The 10,882-nt window shown below is 37.9% G+C and overlaps 1 protein-coding gene across 3 annotated transcripts in view; it reads left to right on the top strand.

Moving 5' to 3' along the window:
• The first annotated feature begins 717 nt into the window (after positions 1-717).
• The window catches only part of LOC149562579 (methyltransferase), a 162,775-nt gene continuing 152,610 nt past the window's right edge, over positions 718-10,882 (top strand). Inside the window, exons 1-2 of one of the 3 annotated variants that reach the window (XM_089826060.1) lie at positions 718-883; positions 967-1,032. In XM_089826060.1, coding sequence (XP_089682186.1) covers positions 810-883; positions 967-1,032 — 140 coding nt within the window. In that variant the 5' untranslated portion in view covers positions 718-809. The remainder of the gene's footprint in view (positions 884-966; positions 1,033-10,882) is intronic. The other 2 variants (XM_089826062.1, XM_089826061.1) reach the window with 2 other exon arrangements.

Here is a 10,882-nt window from a genome sequence, read left to right as displayed (position 1 = left end):
ATAATAATTTAAATATTTTTTAGAATTGAATTATTTATTTTTTGTGGTTATTTCTTTTAGTATATTTTTTTGATGTAAAATATAATTATTAATTTAATATTAAAATATATATTTAAGTTTTAAATATATTTAAACTAAATGATAAATTGTTTAAATAAAAAATATTATTAAAAATAAATGATATAATTTACAAATTGTAACACTTATCAATTATACATATTACAAATATTATTATAAAATATAATTAAAAAATAATATTGTTTAATTTATTTTTACAAAAGTAAAATAATAGTAATAATTTAACTCTTTTTATTAAAAAATCAAAGTTTAAAAAAATTAGAAATTCAAATACAAAGATATAACATATTGAAGTTATATTGCTATTGAGAATTGATATTGATTAGACATGTTGTGTGATGTGAAAGATAACTTGTCACAAATGTAGAAAAAGTAAAGTTATAATTAATGCATTCATTAATATATGATGAAGTTGTTAGAAAATATTTGTATTTTTTTTAAAGAAAATTATTTTTTTCACCAAAAATAGTATGAATCAATAAAATAAATAAAAAATATGATTTATTAAAAAATAAAAAATTAGAAAAAGATATAAACATTTGAAGTCTTATATAATCTTTTAAATTCTTTGATTGGTCAGTATTAATGTCATAGAATGCAATTCATCTCAAACAATTTAATTGCTTGTCAATTCATCTCAAACAATTTACTAAATTTCTCCGAATCCTCATTGCGTGATTAGCTCACTCAGAAACATGTTTCTTTAGTCAAAGATAGTTCACAGTGCAGGGATGGAGCAGCAATGCCAATTCTGGTTGCCAAAGAAGAAGCGTTTGTGCGCAAATTCCGCATTGATTGGGTCGCAGTAGGTTATTCTATTTTATGCAACGTGTGTTTGTGATTACATCGGTGAAGTGGCTACTGATAACTTGTGTTTATTGTGATTAGGTTTTGCGGAAACCACAAACCTGATTCAGTTGAGCCCAGGATTCTATGTCCAATCGATCCATCTCAGTAATACCCAAATCCCATTGTATTATCAGCATTGCATTTTTTTTGACTGAACACATTAAGCTCCAACTTAGCCTGACTTGGGATCAATTGGTCTGAAAATACATCTTGTTCTGCATTTTTGGTTGCTAAATGTGCAAATGTTTGTCGAAATATACATTTGGAAATAACTGAACAAAGTTGTAATGCTACACAAATTTTTGGGATACAAGTAGTCATTTGTCATCAAGATTGGTGATATATACAAGCAAATATAGTGCTCATTTTATGGATAAATCTCTTCGAAACCAGCTTTTATAATATTAAAAATTGTAATTATCGTCTACTCCAATGGCTAGTCCTAAGTCCACGTATATCTATGTATGATTAACGCCCAACCATTATCCCTGTTTAGATTATCTAGATATTTTCCAATTCAATCTCTCACCTCATCCACCTCGTCATTAATTTATCTCTATTAGCATTATATCCACCTCTTGAAGTGTCTAGGTACATATGAGTGATTCAGTAGAGTCAAAATTTGTACACGGCTATATTAGATATGCGCCAAGTGTTTATCAATCTTCTTCTAAGAAGTTCTTCCTATTTTAGGTAATATAAGGGTTATTACATGAGCAGGGGATGAGGTAGACCTCCTTACTAAAGTAATAATCCAACAACTCCCTAGTCAGCCAGACTACATCACAACCTTTGCTATATGTTTGCTAGGGTTACAGGCCCATTTATTGCAGGGAAGAAGATTTGTGGTCTTATGAACGTCGCCTTTATTATCACATCACAACTCCTTAGACATTCTGGCATACTAGTTGCTAGCAGTTATCACTAAAATTTTCACACCTAGATCTCAAGAAAAATTCTTATATGCAAGTGATATCTCTAAAAGGATATTAACTAGTAGCTCTCAAAAGATAAGGGGCAGTGCTTTTACATCCTTACATATATCTTCGACGGGTCAAAAATGCATTATGAAGACACACCAAATATTACCATAGTCTAGACAAAGAATTTGTACTTCGTTAACATGATTTAAACTGTGAATAGAGTTCTAAGAATGTTTTGCAAGAAATGGTGGTTGTGCAATATTAGAAGAATGCCTCACAAGCATATGATTTGTGTGCAATATAACATGATTGGCTCACAAGCTTATGCTTTATATGCAATATTCATCTGACAGTCAGATCAAAGCTTTAAAAGTTTACTACCCTGGCTCAATATAATGCATGCTAAGGATGCTTCTTTCAACCTCGTGGAATATGGTACATCTACTATGAGGGGACTACAAAATGTAACGTAATCATTTTTTTTTGGAAAAAGGGGTAAAAATTTATTCAATCAAAGCCAAAATTACAGAAGGCCTCAGGCCCAAAAGAACCAGACTCAAACACAAGAACAATTTAATCCTGTCCTTTTCCACTAACTGCTCAAAAATCCCAATATGCTCAGCAGGAAGTCCATCCTTTCTTGAAATATCCCAACCATCTCCTTTCTCCGACGCCCCTTTTGCCAAGACATCAACCACTCCATTCCATTCCCTAGGAATATGATAGAAAGAGATCCAATCCAAAAAACTACTTAGATAAAGAATCTCTATAATAATAGAGGCTAATTGCCAGTTAACATCATCCACACTCTGGTTATTGATCATATCCACAACAATCCGAGAATCTGACTCACACATAATCTTTCTCCAACCTAAAGAGCATCCTCGCTCAATAGCTATCTTAATGGCCAGGGCCTCCATCAAGTTATTGGAATGAACTCCCTTATAAACAGAGAACAAAGAGATAACATTACCGTCCTTACCCCTTCCAATCCCCCCCACACGCCTGCCTAGGGTTCCCGTGGGAGGATCCATCAGTATTAATTTTAAGGATATCCATTGGCGACTGTCTCCATCTCCCCACCCTACAAACCTTTCTCTTGAGCAGCTGAGATCTCTTCCTGCTTGTGCATCCCAATCCTTTGTCCATCAGTCCCAAATTCCTAACTATACTGTAGTCACCAGGGTTCACAGGTTCAATCGTATCACACTTGGCATAGATAGTTTCCTGGAGTCTGCTCAAAATCATCTGCCATAGTTTAGTGACTCCCAAACTAGAGTTACAAAAAATCTTGTGATTATGTTCCAGCCAAAGATTCCAAAGAATAAAAGTAGGTCCAACAACCCAAGCCACCTGGAGGAACGTTGTTTTCGCTGGAGGTTTGCCAAGGCTATCCCAAAATTCAATAAGAGACTCAGCATGAATGCACCCATGACACTATGCCTCCCACCACTTATGCCAGATTTCTCTAGAAAGAGGACATAAGAAGAATGAGTGAGAAACACTCTCCCTATTCAACATACAAAGGGAACAGAGAGAAGGGCCCTAGAACCCTCTTCTATGAAGGTTATCCCAAGTAAGACATTTCTTCTGAGCAACCAGCCATAAGAAAAAATTACACTTCGGCCAAGAAAATTTATTCCAAACCTTCTTCCACCAGGGAACTTCAATTATTCCATGACATTCATTAACCAGCCAAGCATAACCTTGGGACACACTGAACTTGCCTTTAGGACATGGACACCAAGCAAGGATATCCTTGTCTTTAGAGGAGTTGCACAACCTATTAGAGAGGAGACTAGCTAGTTCAACCCGAATCTCCAAGGAACCCCCAGAGGCCACTCACGTGGATCCTTCCAACAAGCCATATCCACTGATCCACACCATTTGATAGTCTTGAAGTGTGCCACCTTGGTCCATCCTACAACAGTAAAAATATGACAAAGGGGCTAGAATTGGGGGTAACCGGAAAGAATGGGAGGATGGCCATCCTAAGAATCCTGCCAAAATAATGCACTCGATCCCTGATTGCATATCCAGAAAAGGCCTTCCTTGATAAGAAAAGCTCCCTTTTTAGGAGTATCCCAAATAAAGGAACCCTTTCCATTTAGAGCCAATCTAGGAATATCCTAATACTCCACTCCTAGAAAGTACTTTTGGGCCAGAATCTTAGCCCAATCCCGATCTTGATTATTGCACCACCTCCAGTATGACTTAGCAGCTAAAGCCTTGGCACCAAGAGCCATACATTTAAGGCCCAGACCCCCAGCAAACTTCGGCAAGCAAACCATGTCCCAATTAACTAAGCTCCACTTAGAAGAGAGAAGATTGCTTGACCAAAGGAATTGTCGAGATAGAGCATCAAATTCTTTCATGACCCCAGTAGGAGGAGTTTGCACAAGACACTTGTGTTGTGAAGTTTTCACATCATTGCCCCAAACTTTTGGGGGCCCCCTTTTTTTTGGGTTGCCTTAGCAAGTTTTCGGAGTTGTCCAAAAGTTTTTGATTAGAAAATTTTACACCTTGGATGCCTTTGGGCCAGGAGCGATGTGGTTGGATTTATTTTTTCACCTGGTGCGAAACTTGATTTTCCGGAACATGTAATTTTATCCTTAGGACAAACAAATTTCAAAAACAACAATTTTTTTTTGATGTTTAGAACAATATTCGGCAGGATAAAATTGCAAATTTTGGACTTAGACGGATATTGAAAATTTGATATAATTGTATAGGCTTAAGCATTTTCAAAATGAATTTTTTAGATTTAATTGTTTTGGGAAATCTTGATTTTTTTGGTGAAAAGAGATTTTTTTTTTGATAGTGAAATTAAAATTGGAAAATTGATTTTGAATGCTAGAAAAATGATTCATTTTGGTTTAAAATTAAAATTGCGTTGCAAAATTGAAAGTGGATTAAATTGCAAAATCTCATTAAATTGTTTGAAATATTGCCTAGAAGATTTTTAAAATATTGAAAGAGATCGGTAAATTAAAATTGAAAATCGATTTTAGGTTGCTAAATCCGATTTTGATGATATTTTAATTACCAAAATGTTATTAAATGGAAATTTTAGCATCTCCAAGGCTTTCCTAATTTTATTTTGCAATTTTTGATCACAACCGGCAATTAAATGGGTTAATTTCACTTTGAGCTAAGTAATTTTTAGCATGACATTTAAATCTGGGCCATTAATAAAAGGCTAATTTAATTTTACTCTCCTCCAGGGCAAGTCGACCAGCTAGAAGGAGAAAGCAATTTTGGCATAAGAGGGGGCTTCCCCCCTCTCATCTCCTCATTCCATCTAATCTCCTCCTCATGTGTTGAGCGATTTTTCTCTAGAAGGGCAGCTCGCAGACTTGGTCGATTTCCTTTGGTAGATTTTTCCTTGTTTGGCGCTATTTTTCTTCTTCCATCTTGGGCGAATTTCTGCCCTAGGCGATTTGGGAGCAGATCTGAATTTTTTCTCTTGCTTGGGTGATTTCTTGAAGTCTGATTTTCTTGCTAAAGGCTGCGATTTTTGTCCTAGATTTGGGCGATTTCTATTTGGTAAAAGGAGATACATGATTCAAGGTCTAATATTTTGACAAATGTGGGCAATTTCAAGGGGTCAAAAATCTGATTTTGCTAGGGCATCATTATTTGCAAGGAGGCTTGAAATTTCTGAGATTTGATCTGAATTCAAAAAGGGCCCGGTTATTGGTAAAAGCAAAATTAAGGTAAAATTTTATTCATTTTAGAGGTGAAGATTGGTTTAAAGGTGGATTCCACTCCTTGTTCTTACTTAGTTTCGTTTCCTTTATATTCTTCTTGCATTCATCATCCACCACTTCATCATCCCCATTAATAGGTTGAAGTTTGGAGAGATAAGTGTAGATTCCACGATAGGACACTTGGTGAAGCAGAGATAAGCTAGACCACCCTAGGAATGAAGTTGGGAGATATAGATGTAGTCTATCCTAAGGTAACGAAGAGGCAGAAATAAGTGGCAGTCCCACCCCTAGGTTGAAGTTTGGAGATAAGTGTAGAGATAGGACTTGGCGAGGCAAAAATAAGCTAGATTCCATCGATAAAAAGAAGGTTGGAGATCGATAAGTGTAGTTCATATCATTTAGAACAAAGGGGCAGAAATAAGTGTTTAGGATGGTAGATGTTAGTGCAAGCAAGAACCCAAAGGGAACAAATACCAAAAAAGACAAAGAAGACATGATGCCTAAGACCGCCTTCTTCTCGAAAGTGAGGCGAATAAGCGACACTAATATCGGTACAGTGAACATGATACAGTTGAAGGACAAATTGAAGGAAGGCCAATCCCCCATGGCAAAGAAGATCTACAAAAGCGGAATGGTACACGCGGCGACCTTCCCTCCTACCTTGCCTTGTCCAGAATTGGTAATGAAGTGTGCATCTTTGTTCGATATTGTTACCAAGTCTATCATTTTTGATGAAGGGAAGAGAGTGTTAGCCAACATTGATGGACAAGTGGTTGAAGAAACATTTAATATTCCCCAGTATAAAGACATGACAGTGGTAATGATGGATTAGGTGGCTAAGTTATTTCAGGATAATTAGGAGGCTTTCTTCATTCACCTAAAGCAAAATTGGTTACACGAAGGCAAAAAGGGAGTTACCAGATCATCAAGGCTCACCATGTTAGATTTCAAATCAAAGTACGACGATCTTATTGTGCTTCTCAGCCGGATCATGGGCTTAGCTCAAGGTATGCAATTCGAGAATTGGATGTATTATTTTATTGATGGAATTGAAAATGGAAAAAGAAGATTTGATTGGGCTTGGATCATAAGCGAAAATTTAGAATTGCAACTTCGGACCGCGCAAAATCAAAAGCAATTCTACATGGGGTCCTATCTTTTCTATCTAATTGCGAGATTGTATGAAAATCTTGGACTTAAGGCCTTAGGAGTAATTGGCAATGGGCAGGGGCAATGTTTGGTGCATGAGTGCTATCCATAGCTTCATTTGCACAACACCAAAGATTATAAGATGTTTTGTGACGCCTTTGCCATGAAGACGGTAAGGATATCACAAGGGACATCTGCTAAGAGGCTCTCATCATAAGCAGAAGCAAAAGTTAAGAAGTATGGGAGTTGGTTCATCCAATTTTCACAATTCACTTATATTAGAGTGGCAGGAAGCACAGTTTGTCCGAAGAGACTTCTAAGGTACCCACCTGACAAGGTAGTTTTGATGGAATTGGCCAGGCAACTTGAGCATAATGACAAAATGATGAAACTTAAAGGTGAGATAGGGATTACCTTCTTATTTAGAATTGGCAATGATAGATGCCCCAATCTTGTCGCCTTTGCAGCTGCAGAAAAAGAATTAGAATGGTATCATCTAGGATGGTATAGAGCAAGGCAAGGATTCGATCCTAATGGTCTTATCAAGGCATCTCACGGAAATACATTTAAATATGTTCCTACTATAGAAGATTTTTGGGCCAATGCCTAGGATGACTTTCATGTGAGAAAGCTAGCTTTCTCAAGATTGTTAGTGAACATGATGAGAGCAATTAGATGGAGAGGCCTTGATATTCCCGATCAACTAGAAGATGATGAAAATGTGCTAAGAGAAGATTATGATACAGTGGATGGAACGGAGTTGAATCTAGTGGATTGGGATGAACATCAGGATCTGTTCTTGGAGGTAGTTACAAGGACAGTTGATTTGCACAAGAGTCGTGGTACAATGAGAAGTTAAGGAAATTACAAAGCTAGAGGGTACACCTTACTTATGAGAAGATGAAACCAAAAGAAGGTCCAACAGAATTAGTCAGAGAGAAAGGTGAGGGCAGTAGCCAGCAACAAAGAGTAGTTAAGAGCATGAAGAGAAGTTTGGAGACTGAGAAGAGTAAAGAACATTAGGAATCTCCAGCAAAGAAACAAAATGCAACACCGTCAAGGGAGAGCATAATTGAGGCTAGAAGCCAAGAAGATAATACAAGGGGACAAGGGGCTGCGGTAGAGGTGAGTTCTGATTCAGAATCAAGTGGTTATAGTGACAGCACCGAGTACTCTCCTCTCTTAGAGAGCCAACATGGAGATGACATGGCAGTTACTATTGAAGAAGCGGATGAGCCAATTGATATTGAGGAAATAAGCTAGGCGCCTGAGGCCGTTGGCGATGCTTTGCTAATCGAACCAAATCCAGATTTAGGGAGATGCATTGCACCACTATGGTTAAGGAAAATGCTTATGCCAAGAGGCGAGGTACTGACTGCCCGAACAATTGAAGATATCCAAGGTTTAATAGAAAAGGGTGATAGCGAGAACCAGAAACAAATTGCAAAAACGGTGGCAAAGGTAATTAGGAGCGATGATGAGGGTCACCGAAAAGTTAAGATTGCTATACCAACAGTTAGCAAGGCATTGGATGAAATTGTAGCTTAGGAATATGAGATAGTTGAGCATAACTTGGGAAGAATCACAAATCACATGGAATGTGAGGAGATCCAGGAAGGCATTGTTTCAATTAGAGAAAGGTTGAGGAAGGCAAATGGAAGGATTGTGAAGTTGGAGGCCGAGAACAAGTATTGGAGAGATTGCCAGCTTATCCAACAGTTGTACCAAGCGGCCCTTCCTGAAGACAGCAGGAGCAACATAGAAGAGATATCAGCTGAGCTGCATGAAGTCAAGGATTGGATCCATGATACAATCCAAGATGGGCAAATTTTTTTGCCTTCTTTTGTCTCGACATTCAGGTCATTAGTGGTTATTAGAAACAAATTCAGAATATTCGAAGGTGAGTGGAAGGATTTCCTTCCAATTAAAGACTTAGCCATTCCCAGGCTACAGGCATTCATTGAGCTACCGGAGAAATATTTGGAAAGAGCCAAGTTGATAGATGAAGGAGGATTAAGTACAGTGGAGTCTTGGTTCATTGCCTTGACTATCAGATTGAGAATACTTGAAGAGGTACAAAACGAGATTGCACAACACAGCCCAGGTGTTGACACTTCCATTTCAACCATGATGAGTGATGTTGGGGCTGCGCTTGATTTCGAAGATATCAAAGGAGACAGAATTTGGATCAAGATTGGATGAGTTGGGGAAGGTTGTCATCAAGAAGAAACTTTTGGGTACCCTTGCCTTCCTTAATGTCTTTTTCGGATATGCAAAGGAATATGAGAAGGATTATGAGAAAACACTGCAAGCAGCAAGCAACAAGCAACATGATGAACTCAGCTGAGCTCAAGATGAAACATACACCTTGCCCTCCCATGAAGGAAGTCAACGACAAGCTAGCCAAGTTCATCACTTTGGCTAAAAAGATGAAAGAAAGGGGTAGAACTATATTAGAAGATCACTTGATGTAAGCCCAAGTGGCAAATTCTCCTTCTTCTCGGGTAGGATAGGTGTTTGATTTTGATTGGCTACCATTTTGGTGCCTTCTCATTGGTTGCCACTTTTCCTTTTTTTTCATTTGTCCATCGATGAGGTGGCATCTTCTCATTAGCCGATGGGGTGGCAACCCTAATTAGGGTTTCTAGGATCCAATTTGGATCGTTGGTTTTGTCTCTTAATCTCTACCGTTGGTTGTAAATTTGGCCTGTATATAAGGCCATTTGCTCTCTTTTGTAAAGTGTTAGAGAAAATTGTTGCTAAGATAATACCAAAATCGCTTCTCTTTATCATTGTTGTGACTTGCATGGTGATCAAGAACATTTGGTGTTATTGCATGGTTTCTACTTCCAATAGTTAGAGTTAGATTTCCCTTGAAGTTGTTAAAGTAGATTTTATTTCAAGAAGTTGTTAAGTAGATGGATAGTTGCATAGTGATATTAGTGGATGTTTGATAGGGATCTATAGCTAGGCCACTAGCATCTTAGCGGCTTGTTAGGAAGCCTTGCATGGTAAACTAGTCTTTTCCCTTGAATCATTGCATCTATGGAGGTAGAGTTGTTGGTTAGCTTTCGTCAGATTCGATCCCTGTCCATTTGCTAATCTTTCCATTCATAGGAGGAGGAGTAGAATAGCAAGTAGTTGAGCAGTTGGATTTCATTTTAAGAAAGTTAGGAAGGTATAAGTCATCTGAACACACCCTCCATCATCCTCACCATCAACATTATTTGGCGCTCATACAAAATCATCACCATTACGCCAAAAGTCCAAGTTATCCTCAAATGAATAACGTAAGGCCGCCTATGTGATTACTAGCAAATCACATCGATATAATTGAGTTAGTATCCACAGGTGTAAGAACATTGGAGTTTTTTCTCATGTCCTCATGAGTATTAACTTTTCAAGAGAGGGATTGAGTGTTTGATATTCCATATCAAATATTCAATCGCTATATGTTATGTAGTGGTACAAAATTGACATCAACAACCTGTAAATGGGAAGAGCCTGAATCATTGTCTTAAGGAGGATAACACTCCCAGCGGAAGAGAGCCACCTATGAGTCCAATGGCTCACCTTGCTACGAAATTTGTCCAAAAGATCCTGCCAATACTCCTTCAGTTGAGTCCCCAGAGCTAAGGGGACTCCAAGGTAAATCAAAGGAAGAGAGCCAGTTTGAAACCCGAGAATCCTGGCAATCTTGAGTTGGATTGGTTGTGGAGTATTAAAGAAATATATAGATGACTTACCTTCATTAATTTGCTACCCAGAAGCTTTCAAATAAGTGTCGAAAATCATTCTGAAATTTCTTGCCTCATTTATTGTAGCCAAGCCCATCAGTCCAGTATCATTCACAAATTTGAGATGCGTGTACGTTGGAATATTATTGCTTCACTTCCACTCATGGACAAGCCCTTGCTCGGCTTGAAATTTTATAAATCTGCCTAAGCCCTCTGCCATAATGATAAAGAGATATGGAGAGAGAGGATCCCCCTGTCGGAGTCCCCGAGAAGCAGAAAATGGCTTAGTAGGTTCTCCATTAATAAGAACCGAAAAGGATGGGGAAGTTACACAACTGAGAATCCAATCAACCCATTCCACATCAAATCCAAAAGCTAGAAGCACACGACTCAAGAACTCCCAGCTAACCCGGTCATATGCTTTTGCCAAATCCAG

Source organism: Cupressus sempervirens, chromosome 4 (assembly GCF_028749045.1).
Source record: "Cupressus sempervirens isolate cs-2001-9-10 chromosome 4, ASM2874904v1, whole genome shotgun sequence".
NCBI lineage: Eukaryota > Viridiplantae > Streptophyta > Pinopsida > Cupressales > Cupressaceae > Cupressus > Cupressus sempervirens.
Note: the sequence above shows the minus strand (reverse complement) of the source record. Positions and strands in the feature narration are given on the sequence as shown.